The sequence below is a fragment of the Gordionus sp. m RMFG-2023 genome, chromosome 3 (genome assembly GCF_954871325.1).
Source record: "Gordionus sp. m RMFG-2023 chromosome 3, tfGorSpeb1-WG-v2, whole genome shotgun sequence".
NCBI classification, from domain to species: domain Eukaryota; kingdom Metazoa; phylum Nematomorpha; class Gordioida; order Chordodea; family Parachordodidae; genus Gordionus; species Gordionus sp. m RMFG-2023.
Window position 1 is genome coordinate 30,343,382 of NC_088777.1, and position 22,287 is coordinate 30,365,668.

The 22,287-nt window shown below is 27.4% G+C and overlaps 1 protein-coding gene across 3 annotated transcripts in view; it reads right to left on the reverse strand.

Moving 5' to 3' along the window:
- LOC135926095 (uncharacterized) overlaps positions 1–6,532 on the reverse strand; it is a 60,912-nt gene extending 54,380 nt beyond the window's left edge. For all 3 annotated transcript variants that reach the window (XM_065461780.1, XM_065461779.1, XM_065461778.1), the window contains exons 1-4: positions 6,406–6,532; positions 6,112–6,353; positions 6,024–6,070; positions 5,832–5,958 (exon numbers count right to left, since the gene is read on the reverse strand). In XM_065461780.1, coding sequence (XP_065317852.1) covers positions 5,832–5,958; positions 6,024–6,070; positions 6,112–6,353; positions 6,406–6,506 — 517 coding nt within the window. In that variant the 5' untranslated portion in view covers positions 6,507–6,532. The remainder of the gene's footprint in view (positions 1–5,831; positions 5,959–6,023; positions 6,071–6,111; positions 6,354–6,405) is intronic.
- Positions 6,533–22,287: the final 15,755 nt, after the last annotated feature.

The window sequence follows — 22,287 nt, forward strand, 5'->3', positions numbered from 1 at the left end:
TTTTGTGCCTTGCTTGGGAATTTTTTTTAATATAAAATATTAGGCATACATGTGAGCCGCCGGCGATTAGGACCACGCCGACGCCGCGCGCCAAATTGTCGGCGCTCAACACGCCGCCGCTGATGTAAAAATTCGGCGGCGTGGCGGCGTGATACATATTTTTTATTATTAATTTATTTTATATATTATTTATGAATTGTAATTAGAAGAAAATATTAAATATTTTTTGAATTATTAAAATGCGATTTTATTTTTTAAAATTAATAAATATTATTTGCTATAAATTTGATTTGTAACAATCCATATTCGCACACTTTGGGCAGGTTTGTGACCAACATGCTATAAAAAATAAGAATAGGATATTAAATTTGAAAAGGTAATTCTATATTTTATTCTTTTATTTTGATGCTTCAAATAATTTACAACTCGTTATATAAAATTTATTTTTTATCATAATAGGAAATTTTAATTAATGATTTTTATTTTGTTGCCATTATAATATATATAAAAATATTAGGACTAAAACAATTATAAGGATGCAGCATTGCAATACCCTTTAACAAAATATAGTATATCCTTGCAAGCAAAGCCTTCTTTTGCATGGAAACATTTTGGATCCTTAATATTAAAAACTGACACAAATAATAAGAGAACCAGTATTACTAATAAAGTCTTTTGTAATATATGCTTGCAAATATCACTTGATGGTGAGGATGAAAATAATTTTTCATTTTCAGAGTAAATTTTTTGATTCTTTTAAAAATATTTGTAAATTTTTTAATTAGTTATCCAATCAAATCTTTTTCAAAAAATATTAGAACATCAAATATAATAAAACATTTACTTGACAAACATGATTTATCATGTAAAGAAGAAATATCTAAACAAAATTTAAAGTTATTTTTCAAACTCATTGTAAAAGATACAACTGACCCTATAAAAGATAAAAAATGGTTTCTGGTAAGGAATTATGTTCTCATGTGTTGCAAGGATTTAATGCCATTCTCTTCTTTAAATAATACTGGAATGCAAGATTTTCTAAATGTTATTTGTAAAATCATTATAATTTTTAATAGGGCAATCTTAATTTTTATTTTAACTGTTAAGATATTTAATTATTTTATAACATCTCACATTTAGAATTTTTTATGGCATAATATTTTTATTATTAACTTTTTATTATGTAGAAATATGGCATTATTTCAGATGCCAAGGAATTACCAGAGAGAACTACACTTAGCCGGAGTGGATTAGATGATGTGTATTTATCAATGAAGGCATACATATACTAACAAATTAATATAGGTCCTAAATTTTGTGCTATAACTTTTGATATGTGGACCGACAAATATAGACGGCGAAATTATATCACCTTTACATTTCACGAAATAGATAATAATTTTAATATTGTATTTTATACATTGGCGACACATCATGTCACTCAAAAACATACCGCTGAAACTATTCTTTCCGAAATAGAAAAAGTTGAAAATGAATTTAATTTAGGGTTCAAGAAAATTCAAATGGTAACGGATGCATGACCCAATGTAAAGAAAAGTGTTCGTCTAGAAGAATATGACCATCATTTATGTTTGGGGCATGGATTACATAATCTAGTGTAGTGTTTGCAACGGTCCGGTCCTACCGGCTCGGTCTTATCAGACTTTTCGGCCCTAGGGACGGTCCCGTCCAACAACACGGTCCCACTGTCCGGTCCTGTCCGACCGAAGACCGATTTAAGAATATAAAAGTTTACTATAAATTGCTTTATAGTTAATGTGTATGTACATGAACATATAAAATATGATTATTTAATGCCTAACACTTTATAATATCTAATTCATCGTTTACTTTTTATATCCTTCCGTTTCATTAAATTCAATATTCATAGTTTACTTTTTATATTCTCCCGTTTCATTCAATTAAATTCAATCGCCTTCAAGTATTTTAATTTAGTAGGGTAGGTAGTATTATATTTTATTTTTAGAAATGGATATTGAAATCATAGAAGTTGATATTGAAATGCCACACTCTTCAAGGGGTGAAAGAATGACTATTATTGATGAAAATCAAAAAAATTCATCAAATTCTTTAAAAGATGTTAAAGAATTATACAATTATTTTAAAAAAGAGACTGGTCATAAGATTTGTAAAATCTGTTTACAATCATTTTCAAATACATCAAGCACAAGTAAATTAAGCATATATACTATTAGCTGGGAACCAATATTAAAAACCCAATATAAACAAAATATTGTATTGGTATTGGGTCTAAAATATTGATATTGGTTTAAACAATATTTTCTATTTCTTGTATCTTGTATTGGTTTATATTATATTGGTTTAAATTCAAATAACTAATTAAAAAAATAGAAATAAATAGTGATTATAAAACCCTTTTATTATCAATATAATGAATTGTTATTATGCCCATAAAGGGTATTATATTTGGAGAGGACCAAATGTCCATTGTTAAGGAAAATTTAGATGTAATGTTAGAACGTACAGATTTTAAATTGATAAAAGAACTATGTTAATGTTTCATAATTTCTATTTTTAATCTTTTCAGAAAGTAATTTTCTAAAGCTAATGATAAAATAACTAAAAAACGCAATAGAATGAATCCAAAGATGGTTCAATCTATGATGGCACTTGAATCATGGATAAAAAATGGAATCATTTTTGATTTTTTAGAAAATAATTAAATTATTTATATACAATTTATTTTATAACCAAATATATATATCAAAAAAATTAATTAAATATGTAAATCATATTCATATTGATATAATTTATATTAAATAAATTTGTATTTTAATATTCTTTTGATTAGGCCTTTGTGTATAATATAATAAAAATGAATTGATGATATAATTGAAATATTAATAGGGAGTTTAACTATTCATTTTTAATAAATTTGAATGCAGAATAAAACTTTTGTAGCTTTATAGAAAAATTTTTTTTAGGCGGTCCGGTCTCACTTGACTTAGCGGTCTATCGGTCCGGTCCCATTTTAGAAAAAAAGACCGGACCGGACCGTTGCAAACACTAATCTAGTGACAGTCGATGGAATAAAAAAGTTAATAAAATAGAAAATCTCATTAAAAAAGTGAGAGAAGTTATAGTTGCCTTAAGATTCAAAACAGCGGATTTTGAAAATATAAACGATAAAGAAAATGTTTTGAATCGATATCATATACAAGAAGTTATAGTTGCCTTAAGATTCAAAACAGCGGATTTTGAAAATATAAACGATAAAGAAAATGTTTTGAATCGATATCATATACATCGGATATTTTAGATTTGGATGATAATGATCCTTTTTATGAAGATCGTTTGGGGTTTGATGATGATAGTGAAAATCAAAATCATATGAGAAAAAACATAAAACCTTAAAATTAAATGTGCCTACACGTTGACATAGTATTTTAATAATGCTGGAAAGTGTGACTGGCAATAACAAAAATCCTATAAATATTCTATTAAATAGAATGGAGAAACCGGATCTCAAATTATTTAACTCCGATTGGGACTTGGTGCATGAACTTTTAAATTTTCTTAAAACCTTCAAAAAAACTGTTGAATTTTTATTTGTCCAAAAAGAGTTATTAAATCATTTAATTGTAAAAGAATATGATAGTCCTCCCATAGCATCCCTTAAACAAAATATGCTTAATAAATTTGATCATAGATTTCCAATAACCGATCTTCAGGTAGTATTTTAAAATACATAAATTATTTTTTTTATATATTATTTCTCTTTCTTTTATTTTTTTACTTAGGTGTTAGGAGCACTTTTGGATCCTCGTTTTCAATCAATAAACATAGTAAATGAATATTTAAAGGAATAAAATACTACTCCGGTTGAATTTTTATGTCAACACGCTACCTCTCTATGGCCTTTGGACGAATTAAACGAATGTGAAACGACGGAAGTTGCTTCAAAACTTGATTATCTTAAGTCATTGGCTACGAAACATTCATCTATTCAAAACAATAGCCTGAAACAACAACACTATTTAACTAGTTTAAAATAAGAATTATTCATTATTTTCGCCTTATAATTTCGAGATAAAAGATGTCTTAGATATTTGGAAGATAAGAGCATTGGATCTTCCTAAACTTTCAATATTAGCTAGAAAGGTCCTGTGCGTTCCAGGTACGACCTGCGAGGGTGTATTTTCTATAACTGGGCTCACTCTGAACTCTTAAAGATCATTATTATGTCCTTTAAATCTTAATAAAATAATATTTATTCATGATAATTATAACTTAATAAAATCATTAAATTATAGTTATAAACATAATACAGTATAAATTTTATTTTAAAAGTGTTTCCAATGATAAATTTAATTAAAAAATTTAAGTTAGAAAAATATTTGACGCCGCCGCCGATTTTTGTGGCGGCGTCTAAATCGATTCGCCGCCGCTAGCCGATCATTTTTAAAAAAAAAACGCCGCCGCCGCCGAAAATGCTGTCGGCGCACATGTCTAGGCATAGGTGATCAGTGATATTTAACAAATAATATTGTTATTAACAAGTAAACCCTTTAAATATATTTTGACTCAAGCCATAGTATTTACACTTAGTTTTAATGGATTGAATCTGGCCTAAAGGGGGGGAGGGGGTAAAAAGAATAAAAATTGGACATTATTTTCAAATAACAGGTAACAACTATTATAAAAGTAAGGAGAAAATTCTCATACCCTGTCATTTTTGATGGGCTATCTACTAGTATTAATATAAAATCCTTCCTTGAAAGATAATTTTATGTTCAAAATCACAACTTAGATATCAACCCACTAATCCAGGTAGAAGCTAAAAAGATTGACAAATACAATTTTAACAACTTCATATTGACTTAATAAGTGACTCCTAAGAATGGCCATTTTTTCCCATTAACATACAAGTTTTTAAAAAATCTAGGCAATAAAATGTGGGTTTTTACAAATGAAACCAGAGAAATTTTATATAGGTCAAAAAATTTAAATTGAAATTTTTAGACATAAATATGGTACCTTTTAGGGATATCAATTTTAAAATCGTATTTTTTAATTATATAGTTTTAATTTTATTTTACAGTTTTTATAGTGTTTTATAGTATTTTAATTTATAGTAAATTTTTAAATCGAATTAATCTAAATTTCTATTAGAAATACTATTTGTTAAGATATTTCTTTGAATAGAAAGTAATTTTTGAACCTTTTGTATAATTTATATTTTTTGGTTTTTGGTCTTTGGGGGGGGGGGGGGGGGGTTCAAACTAGAGGTACATTGGGTGGGTTATTAGCCCACACCCACCCATACTTTGGAACAGTGTTGTTAGGTTTTCTAAAATATTTTTAACATTGGGTGGGTGGCAGGTGGGTTAAAAAAAATTTAAGTAATGGTGGGCATGTGTGGGTAAATTTTTAATATTTTTCAGGCGAAATGAGCAGAACAGACTTCATTTTATTAAAAATAACAATTTTATTTCATAATATTGCATATTTATGTTTAATTAAAAATACATGAATGAATAAAAAGCCAAGGGTTAAAAAAAATTACAAACAATAAGCGGATAGGCTTTTTAACTAAAAACCTTCCCATTGCAATATTCTAGTCCAAAACATATTACCAAATGGTTACACCACTGCATAAGGGGGTTTCAACCTGCCCCTCTAGCCTATGCATGTCAACTTATTAAAATATAGCAAAACTTAACCATAATTCTAGAATTATATACAATTATGAATCTGGAAATAGCAGTATATTAATAAATAATTTATATCAAATATGTTTCAAACTAATGTTATAATGTAGAATTATAACTTTTAAAAAATAACAATACTTTTATTTTGCCTTTCATAAGAATTATGAATAATCTGTCCATTATGAGAATATATATTAAATGTAGGGTTCTTTTCATATTGTGACTTCTCGGTTGCTAAAAATAATTTTATTTGCATATCCCTCATCTAAATATGTTTTAACATAAATTATAGAAATATATGTATCACTATAATAATAAAAAATTAATTACTTGGGTAAATGATTTATGATGTTTGGTATGGTCTTGTATAAAATTTGCTAGTTAAGAAAAGATATTAAGTAAACAGAAAATATTTTACTTTTTGATTTCAATAAATCATATGTTTGAGAGATGAAATATTTATCATATATTTGTTCAATATTTGACCGTAAAATATTATATATATTTTGATAAAAGTTTTTATCCTTTTGAATTAGTTTTATGTTATATTTCACATTATATTTTATCGAGTCCTGATGTTTTAACAAATACTCATTAACTTCATTGCATTTTATAAATAGTTTGTCCGATTTTTTCCTAATAACATCTTTATAAATTTCTCTTTTAAAATAAAAATTCCTTAACAAAACTATTTGTAGGTGTTAATTTTTACTTTATGTGATAGTTCGTAGCTCTAAGCTCCTCGAATGAATAACCTTTATCCTTCAAAACATTTATTTTAGGATAACATGATATTTCAACTCTGTTGTTCATTAAATCGCTAAATCATGAATAAGCTGTTGACTGCTATAAAATAATGACATATCAGTTAGACAGATAAATAATTCACAAAAATTATTTTGTTCATTCAAACATTATTTATATAAAACTCTTTAAAAGGTTATAAAATTTTAAATAAAAAATAATATAACTTTATTTTGGAATATTTCAAGTTAAATTTTTTATCGGATAAAATGAAAATCCCAAGTTATGCTGTAAATGCCTGATTTTGAAGCCTACGGTTTTTTCAAATTTGAAAGTTTAAGGTAAAATGACCGTTAGTGGAGTTGTATTTTAATTTCTAATTTAATTTTTCCAACCTAATTAAAAGTTTTAATGGTATTATTCTATTATATTCTAGATAGAAGATATTAAGTTTTGAAAAAGACTTTTTTCGATCAAGTGATGATGACTTATTAACATAAGAATTAATTTTATTTGAATTCAAATTAAGTTTAAAAAAATGTCTTATTTAATACAACTGTATTATAATTTTCTAATATCCTCACTATTTTAATCAAACGAATAATTATTAGCTATTTAAAAATTACCATGGATTAAAATTGTTAAATAATTCGATTTTATTTTTTATACCGGCGAGATTATTTTTAGTTTGTATTAACATTTTTTTTATCGCTACAATTTATATTTATTTCTTAACTTTAAAATCAATTTAGTTGATCGTTTGATATAGATATAAAAAGAACATTTTTCTTTTGAAAAAAATAGATTTATAAATTTTTGATTTATAAATAATATTACAACATATAATGTAATTCCATTATTGTATGTAATTTAACAATAATGAATTTCTGATTTATAATAAAAACTTATTTCGATAAATCCCTCACGTTTCTTCATTGAGGCAAAACGACGTTTTTACACATTATTATTCTCGCAACCGCAAGAAGTAAATATAACGCTTTTATCTGAATAAAATTTTTCAACGATGGATGCATCAACACATATATGATCGAATTCGTCAAGCTGTATTTCCTTAAATTTAGTAGCGAGACAGCGCTTATATAGGGAAATTGCAAAATTTCTTCAAGATTAGCAAGATCTCCAGCGGAGAAAAGGCAGCGTTGTTTCTCCGATGTCTTTTAGATGACGAATGCAACAACATTGGAGTAATTTGCACGGAGGCAGACCTCCAGGACCCAATCGCTCTTCTTGGCAAATTTAAGCTCCAACATCCGTCAAAGACCGAGAACGTCAAATTCTGAATATTTTATGCTGCCACCCAAGGCAAGGATGAGACGTTCTCAGCTTGGATCACACGCGTAGCATGACTCAATAAAGAATGTAAATTCAATGGCATTCAACGCATTATTAAAGATGTCAGGAAAGCGGTCAGGAGCTCTATGACCATAGAAGATATACACAATCTAGGCCTAGAGGAAGACATCACATAGCCAAACGACATAAAGGGAATTGTGAAAGTAGAAGCCATACATCCGGCTGAACTGAATCATCTGGAACACAAGAGATAAATTATATGGGCCGAGCTAAAAATAGCCACGCCATGAAATCCAAGCAGGACTCCAATGCACTTGGTAAATCTCTTGTGAAATTTGATGTTTTCACCAGGCAACCCCGGTCCATTTATGACAACGACCACGAACAACGTCTTGATGGACTTTTTGATAACTACCGTGACAAACGCTTCCATGAACGCAACAAAATACGCTACGAAAACTACCGTGACAAACGCTTCGATGAACGTTGATATGGAACCACTACTGCTGTGACAAACGATGCGACGGACATCATGACAACTACCGCCCGTTTCGATCAAGCTACGATAATCGTCAGTATAACCGCAACCGTTTCGACAATCGCTTCGACAATCACTACGACGATCGATACAACTATCGCGGATACAACTTCCATGACAACCGTCACGACTATCGTTGTGGCCATCGTCAAAGCCTTGATCAAAGGGATAATTGCTATTGAGGAGATAACCGAACTAACTATCCATGTCGCGGTCAGCATAGTCATAATCCTCAAATTAATAATGGTTTTCCGAAATATTCGCTGAGGCGCAACCATTACAATAATACCTATAATAGATCTTATGATTATAAAGATCGTGATTGTCAATCGTGCACCAATTATTGCATGAACTTCGAGGAAATCGATAATGACGACGTCACAAACACAGAAGTTAAAGAGTATAATCTTCAGAATTTGGAAGTGTACAATCTGGGGGTCAATGACACGAGTTTCGATGCTGTGCCTAAAATTATACCCTCTAGGTTAGTTCCGTATGCCAAGATTAATTTAATGACACGGGAATTGGAGGGCTGGCCTGAGGACAGCATCATAGAGCCTGTGTCTCAATCCAAATGGGCAAGTCCATTAACACCTGTTTTCAAAGGAGACGGCATCATAAGGATAGGCGCTGACTTGAAGGACACCATAAACCAAGCTCTGAAGGAGTCTAGATACCTGATACTGTGCACAAACGATCTGATTGCAAAGTATGCCAAAGGCAGGATGTTTAACAAAATAAATGTAAGCCAGCTTTTCCTCAGATTCTTATACAAGACTCCAGGAGTCTACTCACGAAGTCTACCCACAAGGGCTGCTTTCGCTTTACCAAGCCATCGTTCGGTTTAAAAAGAAGAATGCACCATGAGTATGATGGCGTATTGCGTGGCGATCATGAACGTCGATAGCCTTTACCACTCAACATATCCAAGGAAAACATATGTCGGATTTCTTTGGAGGGTGGAATGTTAAATAATTCGATTTTATTTTTTATACCTTTCAAGGAAATTACTTTTAGTTTGTATTAACGTTTTATTTTATCGTTACAATTGGTGTTTGTTTCTTAACTTTAAAATCAATTTAGTTGATCGTTTGATAAAGATATAAAAAGAACATTTTTCTTTTTAAAAAATAGATTTATAAATAATATTACAACATAAAATGCAATTCGTTTATTAAATGTAATTTAACAATAATAAATTTCTGATTTATAATAAACTTATTTCGATAAATCCCTCATGTTTCTTAAAAAAATATATCGTTTTATTATATTTTAAATTATCACTTCATATTTATTTATTAAATTAGAATGTTCCATTCTTTATATATATATATTTATTTATTACCTTTAAATAATAAATACAATTTAAGTGAACCTAATAGACACAGTACACTTAGACTCAAAGTTTAAAAATTGAAATTTTATAATTATTAACAGTTAATTATAATTATTAAAAATCGTGATTAATTTAATTTTTTTAAATATTTAAAATGACACATATTTAAACATTTTTATAATCCAACTCCCAATATTTGGAGAAAATATCATGCTTCTTACTTAAATTTATTGTCAACAAAAAGAAAATCTCCCAAAATATATGAAGGGTACTCCACGGCTGGAAATAGTTGAACCAGATGGGAATTGTTTTTACCAGTAATTTAAAAATCATAAAAAAATTTGCCATATAGGTTTATATTTTATTATTTAAATTATGGTTGTATTTTTTTTTACTAATATTCATAGGATATGGATTTGCTTCTTTCTTTACCTTAAATTTTAATGATTATATCCTATATTAATTCAGAACATTATTTTTTAAAATATGATTGGTTTTTAGATATAGTAACATATTTAAATTAAAAAAATAATAATTAGGTCTATTTATAAGTATGGAGATTACAGGAAAGCAACGCTCCTATGGTTTGATTAGATCACATATGGTCTTGCTGATGCTGCGAAAAAAATAATAAAAATATAATAGATTATACTCAAGGTCAAAATACGTGTTAAGATGATGTGCAACAGTATATAATAGAAAAGTCAAATAATGCTGAATGGGCAACGGATATTGAAATGCGATATGTTGCCACATTTCTCAATACCTCGATAATGGTGTATGCTAAGTATGGAGGTTCATTTTGCTGGCAAATGCATTCGCTATTTAAATATGATGATGGAAATATTAGACCAAAACATTTATATTAATAATTCTGGATCCCATTTTGTTAATGTTATTGATTTTTTAGATTAAAACAAATCTTGATATTTTTTACTAAAAGTATTTAAGTGATTGTATTTGTCTATTTTTATGCATATTTCTTTTTATTTATCCTATTTTAAGCATATTATAATCAATAAATATATAGACTACATATGAAGATATCTTTTTAATCATACAATTTTTATATATATTTCATTACAACACTATATAATCACAAATTATTATGTTTACTTTATATTAATTTGTATTGCTTATACAATTTTACCTAGTGTTGTTAAGCGGCTCGATTTGAGCCGATTTTTAAAAATGGCTAACTCAATATTTTAGTCAGAAAAATATTACGCAAGACTGTTTATACATCTATTAACAAAGTCTTGAGGCTTAGGTAAAATTTTTCTGGCTAAAATATTGAGTTAGCCGTTTTTAAAAATCGGCTAAAATCGAGCCGTTTAACAACACTACTTTTACCCACATTTTAAAAATAAATTTGGAGATTTTTTAAAAATCTGAATTAATCCTTTTAATAAAATAATTGCCACCAAATAAGATTTAATAAAATGTTAAAATTCGTAATGAATATTTTAATGGCAAAAATTTTGCCAAAATACATATATTTGACCAGTTTGAAGTAATTTTAAAAAAATACGGACAAGTATAGGCAGTTTTTTTCTAGAAATGTAGCCAAACAGTACTATGTCTCACCTATCTAGAAACCCTGAAGAGTCATAAAAAAATCTCAAGAAGTCTTTTAGAAATTGGTATAAATATTTTCCAAATGGTTCATAAATTTTTAAATTTTATTAATTTTGGTAAATTAATTAGAAACATAATGGGGCCCAAAGTACTTGAGCTCATTAAGAGTAATTTATTTAAAAAATATCAAAACATATAATTTATAAATTTCAACATAATTAATTCAATAAAAAAATTTATATAAAAAATGAGTAATTGTTTGTAAATTTGAAGCGTGCTAGGGATTGTTGTGTGTTTCAATTTTATAGAATAAGTTATCACAAGGTATAAACTTTAAAGTTTCTAAGTCACATTTAAAATAAGACATACATAAAATGTGTTTCTTTATATTTATTCTTTTCTCAATCATTCTAAATTTCCTAATTTATTGCCATCTTATTTTTATTTTATATATCAAAAATTATCTTTAAAAAATTAACAACTATAATTATTTGGAGTGACCAAAATTTAAAAAAATGTTATATAACATATTACTGAAAAGCTGGCATTAGATATCATCATACCTTAGAATAATCTGATTTAAATAATGTTAATATAAAAAAAATAACTTAATATACAAGATATGGTTAAGGGCATTTAGTTAACAAAACATTAATATTCATGACATTGATAGTCTGTTAAATATATTATTACTATATCATTATTACATTGTAGTTTTTAAATTATCTATATTATTTTTAAATCAATTTAATCTCTACAATCCAAAAGTATGATATCGTATAAATGTGAGCATTGCAATAAGATTCTAAATATAAAATTGATAATTAATTTTTCGGTATATTAATTTTTTCCAGGTTTTTCATAAAGAAAATTTTTTTATCATCTAATTAAAAAGGTTTCTAAATTTGAATTTGTCTATATCAACAATTTACCTTAGGTAAGAAAAATTTTGGGTAAATAAAGTTTTGGGAATTAAGGTCTTGTTCGATAGCTAACATCATATGTTGAGCTAACTCAGTCTGAAATTTAATTTTTTATATAATATTTATGCTTTTCTATACAATTTACTATTAACAATAAATAAAGTCAATGTACTTTTTTGTTAATCCAATACTGTAAGTATTATTTTAATTTCTGTGGTAATTGAATTTCTTTCACGATATTATTTAAACATCCATTTTCTTGACCTTGGGCAATCTTCGTTGATATATCCTCGTAATTTTTATCGATTTGATAAACAAGAAAAAATCAATGACCTAAATATTTTAGAAATCTAAAGTATTTCAGTAAGATTTTATTAAATAAACATTTTTAATTATTATTATCCTGGATACAAATTTGAGCCCAATAAGGACAAATATCTCTCATTTGAATTGGAGCCTAAACCTTAAAATATTTTAGAAATCCAAAGCATTTCAGGTAAGTGATTATTTAATAAATAGTTTTAATTATTATTATCCTGGATACAAATTTGAGCCTGGGAAAATAAAAACCCTGTGGGAGATTTCTAAATGAGAGCCTATAGTTATTAGCTTCCAAATTACCTTTGCGTGTCTACGGCCCGCTTCAGCCGGTAATTATATGATTTCATTTGTACTACACACTATATTAAAATTTAAAATAATTCTTATCTTTTTAATGTCTATGTATAATCCATTTAAAAGAATTACTCGTCCATTGAGTTAATGCATTATTATTCGTAATTTATGAACTTTTGTGATTATTATATATATATTATTATATTAATTTAATGACCTAAAACAAGCGAATCCGTAATAAATAAATGATTTATAATAATCTTCCCAACACTTTTTATATATTAAGATTCATTTTATATCATAATTCTTATTATTTTTTGTAATATATTTACTAAATCTTAATTGTTTTATATATATATATATTTATTTTTTATGTATAGAGAGGATGGGAAAAAAATAGGTTAACAAATTATTTATATAACAAAAAAATTAACTATTTATACAAATTAAATAAAAGCTCTGGAATATTTTTATAATAAACGAAATATAATATATCGTTTCGCTCGGCACAAAATCGATAGCATTTGACAAATCTCGCATCTGCCATAAAAGGTTTCGGCTTAAAATTGGAGCATAGAAGTGAGACAAAAACTCTTTTTTTTTTGAAAAATATGAATATTGGTAATTGTATTATAATTTACTTCTGATTCGTTTTTAACATACTTGCATTTTGGTCGACCATGTAAAAATCGTAAATTCCCTAAAAAAGAAGAAGAATTAGAATGAATAACTGTATTATAATAAATTGCTAAATGATATATAATGAATGCAATAAATTATTAAACGTATATTTTAAATCGGCTTTGAACTTTTGAAAAGAAAAGATTTTGCTGAAATTGAGCTTAAGGTTAAATTTCTACCAAGAATGGTGAACATTTGCTCAGATACTCAAGAATCTAACCTAATTTTAAATCTTTTAATAATTTCCTTTCTACCGACATCATTAAAAAGACTTCTAAATATTTCTATTTTTAAATATATTTAATTTGCTAAAGTTTCTTTCACAATTTATTTGTGAAAAAGACAAAGTGAGTAGATATTCATATACTATATATAAATTGGTAAATGCAGATGTATGCATATTATATCGGCATAACGTCTCATATACACATACCAATTGCTTGCATTTTATATTGCATTTGATTAAAAAAATCTCCATTTCTTTCATTGAATCTTGAAATTCTTCACTTTCATTATCTGACGTGTAATCATAATGATAAATCAAATTTTCTGTACTCTTCTTCTAGCCAAGGAGTTAATTGCTATATATTCTAGAGAAATTAGTTCATATCGCAGTTTATCCCTATAGATTCTTTTCAAAACCTCTTTAGTTATCCTTCCCTATTAATTTCATCAAAACTTCTAGTATGGAAATATTGAGCATCAGTTATTAAATGTTGATTTTTTGAAAATCGTTTTGTAAAACTAGTTACTATCTGATAAATGATATCGCGAAACACTTTAAATCTGTAAATTTGAAGAGAGTCATTTGGACGTTTATCTGAGCTTTCCTCAAAACACATCTTTTTATTACTAATTCTACGCTGCGGTATTTCAGTTCCCGTGCATATGTCATCAGGTGTGATCAAATCGGACAAATCTTTATTGATAGATAATACATATTTGAGCTTTCATATGTATTGAGAGGAAATCTATATAATTTAAAGAAAATTTAGAATCGTCAACCATTTCCTAGGCAGTCAAAATGTCTAAGTTTTTTGTTTGTAAATATATTGATAGAGGCTCAATTATTTCAAAAATATTCAAAAGAATATTAATACACTTAGGATGGTTTTAAATTTGCATCATTTCTAATAAAGCCTAAGCTTCTGAAGTCATTTAACAAAAATGATAAACATACAAAAAACTGTTTTCTCGCGTGCCTACCATCTTGTTCTCCAATATTTTGAAGCCTTTTTATTTTTTTTGAACCAATAAGCCTGTTATTTATACTTGTATTCGTGCAAACTTCCATTTTTTTTATAAGATTCATTAAAAAATGTTGCAAGCCTATTTAGTAATCCAAATAGATTTTTCGCTTCGAAATTATCACAAGTGTCACAAACACATAAGTTAGGAACGTGGCTAAAGCACTAAATATGTATATATCTGACACTTGTTTAATTTGAGCTTGATAGCTAACAAATTCATTTTTCCATATTAGCTGCGCCATCAAAAGATTCTCCAATTATATTATTTAATTGTAGTTCTTGTTTTAAAGAAACAATAAATCACAAAGTCCTTTACCTGAAGATTTAGTCACTTTAACTATTGTAAAAGTTTCTCCTCTAATTTTTCAATTATAAATGTATAGCAAACAAATTGTAGCTTGATCATATATGCTTATATCCTGAGTGGTGTCCATCTGTATGCTGAATTTGTTATTTCCTAATTGTTTCTTATTTGACTTTCTAAGCGTGTATAGAATTGCTTGGAATATAACTTTCCTGGAAGTTTATGTTTTTCCTACGTATATTTGCTTCTTTGAATGACCTTATTTAAATGATCATTCCGGTTGGATCATAATTACATAGGTATCGTATCAGTTCTAGGAAATTTCCATGATTTAAATTTATATCTTTACAAAATTTGATAAGGTTTCATTAGACGCCCTAATAGCTTAAGAATTTCTATGTTTTATTATCATGAATATTATTAGAAATCTGCTTTGCTTTTCCAGCTATAAGTTTATTATTAACTGAATCTTGTGTGCTGTTGTCACTGTACCTTAAGAAAGTATTCCACTTAGTGTTGTAAACGAACGCGTTCAAAATGAACGCCTTCGTGAAAGAAGTTCGTTTTTTTGAAAAAAATGATGAACGGTGTTCCTTTTATTTTTGACGAACCCTGAACGTGAAAGCGTTCCTTTTTTATGACGAACGCGTTCGAATTTAACGTTCGTTCAATTTTAAAAATACTTTTTCTTTTTATTTATTTGAAAAATTTCATATTTCCGAATTTTTTTTAAAATAGTATTATTTATTATTTTTTTTAATCAGCTGCGTATTTCCTTTTCACATTTCAATTTTTTTAACACATAGTTTATTAATTTAAATATTATTGTTTATATTTTAATTTAATAGATTAGCATAAGCATGGATATTATTATTTAATCATCATCATCTGATTCTGAAAATCCAAAATCAGATGAATTATCATTACCATGGCCAAATATGATAAATGTTTTACAGTAACATCCTATATTGAAGAACTAAATCAATGCTTACCAAGTGTAGAATGTGCCCAAAAAGTATTATATTGTCAAAATCTTCAGGTTCCAATTCAAAACGACATTTGATTTTAATATTAATTATTTGATTTTATATAATATATAACTAAATAAAATCATTAAATTTGAAGAAAAAATGCATTTGGGATATTTGAACCCAACAATAACGATAGTTATTTTAAAATTAAAAAAAATTAGTGACATCAAATATGGTAAACCATTGATAGAAGCCGTATTATATGGGATTAATAAAAGGTATTAAACCTATATCACTCTCAATTAATTACATATATTTTATATTTTTTTAAAGATTCGAACATATATATATGAAGAACAATATGTTCTTTCTGCAATTACATATCCAGTATTAAAGCTTCAAATGGCCATAGATAAAACTTCCACAGAACGAACCTATTAAAAATAAACTTATAGCGTTATTGAAAAAAATGCTTAGAAAACCCTAAAAATGATAATGCAAGAACTGTTAATTTCGAGATATCCTTTTTTTTGCCGAGGAGGTAGAGAATGGATTGGAGGAGGATAACTTATCTCAATTCTTTGAATTAAATAATAAAACAATAAATGTTTTTAATAAATTCCCCACGTTAAATGAGTTATTTATTAAGTATAATACCGCAATCACTTCTACCCTTGAGCGCGTTTTTAGTATAGCTAATGCCGTATTAACTGCCAAACGTTCTTGTCTATCAGATGCAAATTTTGAAAATATTGTTATTAAAAATTAATAAGAAAAATTTTTATAAATAAAAATATCTTTTTATTTGATTGAATTTATAATTATATTATCAAAATAAAACTATATTATTTTTTAACATGGCTAATATTGTGTTAATAAATATAAGACTTATAGAAAATTTTAAAAAAAATTCATCATAATTATAAACGGTTCATGAACGTGAACGCGTTCCTTTTTTTTGAAAGTGAACTTGAACGTGAACGAGTTCGATTTTTGTCAATGAACGTTGAACGCGTTCGATTTTTTTAGAAATGTTTACAGCACTACTTTAATTTCATCAATAATTAGAGCAACTGAAAGATAATTTCGTGGTACTTTATCTTACATAACTACTCAATACAAACACGATGTATTTGGATTAGATGTTTCTATAAAAATGCAAGTTTTTGTTGCATTTGACTTTTTCCTTAAATTTGCTGCTTCTGTACATGAAAAGCCGGAGGGATAGAATAGGAATGCGATTATCATTTGAAAGAAATGATATTGGAATATTTGGTGAAATTGTAACATCATGTAAAGATAAAGAAGAATCTGAAGTAGAGGTCTGCATTCGGCGGGGATTCAGCCCGCCCGCCCGCCCACACCCGCCCATCTAAGTGGGCGGGCGGAAAAATTTTTGAGAAATGGCAGGCGGGCGGGTTAAAAAATTTTGAAACTATGGGCCGGCGGGTGGGTGGGCGGCTTAAGAAATAAAAAATTTTTGTTCAAAAACAAACTAAAGAAAAATCATAATTAATTAAATAATCAATAACAATATATCTTTTTTTATTTGTACCAATCGTTTTTTTAAGTGAAGAACACTTTACTAGTTTTTTGACAACTTTATCTAATTTTTCCCGCCATATATAATGTTTCATAATGGATTTCATTGTTACCCAGATGTCCCGTATGAAATATATGCAAAACTCTTTTTTGAAGTGAGTACGGAATGATTAATCTGCCATTCCAAAATGAAATACCGTCATCATTTTCTATTTCATCTATTCATGTTTTAAAAGCTTGAAATTCTGGTGCTTGATTTTGTATATTTGTACCATTTCTTTTCTTGATAGAGTTAATGTGTCATAAGTAAGATTTCTTATATATTTCACTGTTTTATTTTCACTTGTTATTCTATTATCATTTTTCTCTATTGGGTTTCGCGATAAAGGATCTGCAATTATATTATTAGCGTCATTCTTGTACATTATATTATAATCATATGCAGATAATTTATAAACCCAACGTAATAATTTTTGGTTTGCTAATGAGCTTAAATCTCTGTTATTACCTATCTTTATTAAAGGTTTGTGGTCTGTTCAAATTTTAAATTTTCGTCCATACAAATAGTTATGAGATTTTCTACGCCGTTTATTATTGATTTTGCCTCTTTGTCTATTAAAGAATAATTCTTTTCAGCGTCTTGTAAAGTTCTTGAGGTGTAAGCTATTAGAAATTCGTTATCAATATCATATTTTTGCATGAATACAGCTCCAAATAGATGCATCTGTTTCTAATATTAACTCGAGGTCTGGTTTATAAAACTGTATAGTATTTTGTTCTGTTACTATTCCGAATAATGAAACGATTGCGAAAATAGCACGGTATTTTATTATGGGATGGCAGATTAATCTTCGTACTCACTTCAAAAAATAGTTTTACATATGTTACATACGGGACATCAGGATCTCACTTGAGGAAGACGATATACTTCAGTTATCCTACTTTGGTGGAAACGACAAAGATTTGCAAAAGCTATCAAGATTAGCAAGAAAAATATTGAAAATTCCTGCAACTAGTGCTTCTTCTGAACGAAGATTTAGCATTGATGGAAGGTTTAGAACAAAGAAGAACGTGTTTGAATCCAGAAAATGTCGATTCATTATTATTTTTGCATTATAATTACATATAATATCAATTTTATATTTATTTAATAAATATTCTATTTGATCAAATAAATTTTTCATAATTTAAATTGAATATTTTTTTTATGCTTAAATTAATTTCCTAAATTATAAACTTTTTGTAGAGGTGTAATGCTGAAATTTTTATTAGATGCTTAAAAAATTGAAAGAATTGCCTTTACTAAATTTTATAAGTGGACTTGGGTTAAAAAATTTTATAAATTATGGGCGGGCGGGTAAAAAATTTTAGACTAATGGGCGAGCGGGAGGGCGGGTAAGGAATTTTAGACAAATGGGCAGGGCGGGCGGGTATATATTTTTGAAAACTATGGGCGGGTTGGGTGGGCGGGTTAAATTTTTTTAAAACATTGGGTGGGCGGGCTTTTGGCCCAATAACCCGCCCAGTGCAGACCTCTAATCTTGAGTTTATGTGCATATTGTTGATATAATTATAGTAGAGGTTATATCTCTTGTTGTTAAATATGCTAATTATTTTATTGTGGTTTGAGTATGAGAAAAGTCAGATGTTATATTAGAACATGAACCTAAACTTATAATGGATGAAGATACTTATAATAAACATAAAGATAGATGATTTTAATTTATATGTGATTTATGCGGACGTTAACGTTGTATTATCACCTTTTTTAAAGCATGAAGGAGAGTCTGAAGTGGTTTCAATAAATCAAGTGATAAGTTTGTAGTTATTATATTGAAAAAAAGCTGTTTTGTTCTGCTCAACTTTTGTATTTCCTATTTTAACTATATATTGTATGCATGATAATATAAAAAATATAGATTTTAATTTTAAATTAGAATTTTATTTAATAAAATAGCTATCATGGTCAGATAAAATGTTGATGTTATGTTTGATTGAATGATAAGATCATTAATAATCAATATATTTTAAATAAAGATTTCACACTAGCCCAGAAAATTTCTTATACATTTACATTGGATTATGTTTGGAAAACCAATATTTCCCATTTTAGTTGTGAGGGTTATAAATTTTTTTAATACTTATACTTAGTTCTGGGTTAGAATAGTTAATTTCATCTTAACTTAAGATTAATAAATAAAATGAACAGTGGCGTAGGCATGGGGGGGGGGGGGAGTTCAATCTCCCTCCCCCCCCCCCCACCCCATGAAAAATGAAAAAAAAATTATAATAAATTCTTAATAAACGCTTGGTTTTTATGTTTTAAATTTATTATAAATAATAATAGATATACACATTTGATTATTTTTATATTTATTAAATAAATTTTATATTATTTTGCATTTCATAAAAGTTGTCTAGTTTGTCATATTCCATTTTATAAAAATATATATATTTCTCATTTTCAATATGAAAAAACAATCATCATGCAAGGAAAAAGATTCAGCAGATGCCGAAAATCTTTTGCAGGCTATTATTAAGCCAGAGTTTTTAATTTTAATTCAATGTGTTTATTTTTTATTTAATTATACATATGATTTTAGCAAAATGCTACAATTAACAAAATTCTCAAGCCTGGCCCGGTGATTTTTTACCCATCCTGGCTCAGTTTCACTTTATTTAATAAGGCCGGTCCGACCTGATTTTTAATTTTTTTAAATACAAGGCTTAAACCAAAATTATTGTTGAACACAAAAATAACCAGTCATTTATATTCTGGGGAGTGGTAAATAAAAACACTATTATTACTTCTATGAAATGTCAGAATTCCAAATATATACATATATACAAAAAAACAAATTCTAAATTTTCCCCGGTTCAAAAATTTTTTTGTTCTTGTTATATCTGACCAAATTTTGAAAATCAATTGTTGTTAAAAATATTAAAAAATTATTACAAAAAAAAACTTTTATTCTAATATATTATTTTTGTATAATTTTATTTTTATCTATGAGAAAAAAATGAATAAAAAGAAAATTTATATATAATATTTCATATTTTTAAGTAACGTGTTACTTATGAGAATCGTGTCCTTTTTTCACAAGATGACGAGTAACGATAACGCGTTCCTTTTGTCAAACATAACGAGTAACGCGTTTTCTTTTTGAGGTAACGTTTACAACTCTAGAAATTAGTAGCGCTATAAACATTTCTACAAAATCGAATGCGCATACCTTCAAAGAAAAAGGAACTCATTCACGTTCATGAACGTGTTATCGTTCGTTCAAAACTTTGTGAATAAATACTTTTTTAAAAAATTTATTTTATATTTATGGTTTGGGACTTCACCTACATTGATCCAAATGCACCATCCAACCATAACGTCTATACCCTCGCCCTTGCAGAAACCCTGGAAATCACTAAATTAAGTTCCATTGATCTTTCTTACTCATTTATACCCATCTCCTTGCTCCATTCTTACCACCTTCGCCAGCAAAGCTCAATGCTTTTTTAAAGAATTGGGGAGACGGATTTGGGAAAAGACCGATCAACCTAAAGAAACTCTTTTCTTACGGCAAAGACTTGCTACCGCCATTATTTGATCCAACTATCTAAATTTTATCTCTTCCATTGGATAATCTTCCATGTCTCCTTATACTTTCTTCCTAGTTCATCCTCCCTTTAAATCCCTATTCATAAAATATATTCCTATAGTTTTCGCCTATATTAATTTTATTTACCTTTAGACATCCTATTTTTAAATCCCTTATCCCTTTCCCTTCTATTTAAATATTTTTTGCCTTTATTAATTTCACATTAGTAAAAAATAATTATACCCATTTTGATAATATATTACAACAGTTATCATTCAAATAAAGAAACCAATGAACAGTCAAAAAAAATGTAAAAATAAATACCATAATTTTTTTAACACAATATAATAGCCATGTTTAAAAATAATAGTGAATAAAAAAAATTCTTAATTTTTAATATTAAAAACTTTTATGTATCATATAAAATTTAATATTTAAAAATTTATATAAATTCATAATACTTTAAATTGTGTTCACCTATTTATATTAAACCTTTGATGAAAACTTAAAAATAATAAGGAAATTTTATAAACACACTAATAATCAGCGTCTGCATGACAGGATTTTCACTGGATACAATCCCACCTCAAAAACCTATGCCTACCCCCGTAAAAATTTTTGCCACCTTCATCTACGATGTTTTCCCATTATTAATTACACCTTTTTAATTAGAATGGTATCCTTTCATAAATTTTAAAAAGAATTACTTAAATTATTTTAGCTCTACGACCAACTATCAAAATTCTGTGAGTATAAAAGTTATTTTTTAGAACATGAACTCAATTAAAAACCAGAAAGTTTTATTTGGAAAATAATGTGTTTGCGATATATAAATTTGGTAGACGATCAGAAATATCAATGTATTTATAATAGGTCTATAATAAAAATATTAATTTTTAAAGCAATATATTTTGTCCTATTTCATCTAAAATTTACGAATAAATTTATCCTACCCCCGGCTCCTACCCCCTATCCCCCTCAAGGAAAATTGGATGCAAGTTGCCTCCCCTCCCCTCCAGCTCATGTTGCCGCTGCTAAAAATAAATAAATTCTAAAAGATATTATTTTATATCTATACATATATTTAATGATTTTTACTTTAAGTATCTTTTATAATAATCATAATAATTTAACAAGCCTATAAAATACAACAATATAAAATTATAGTTATATTATATAAAATAATAAATATCAGGGGCGGACTG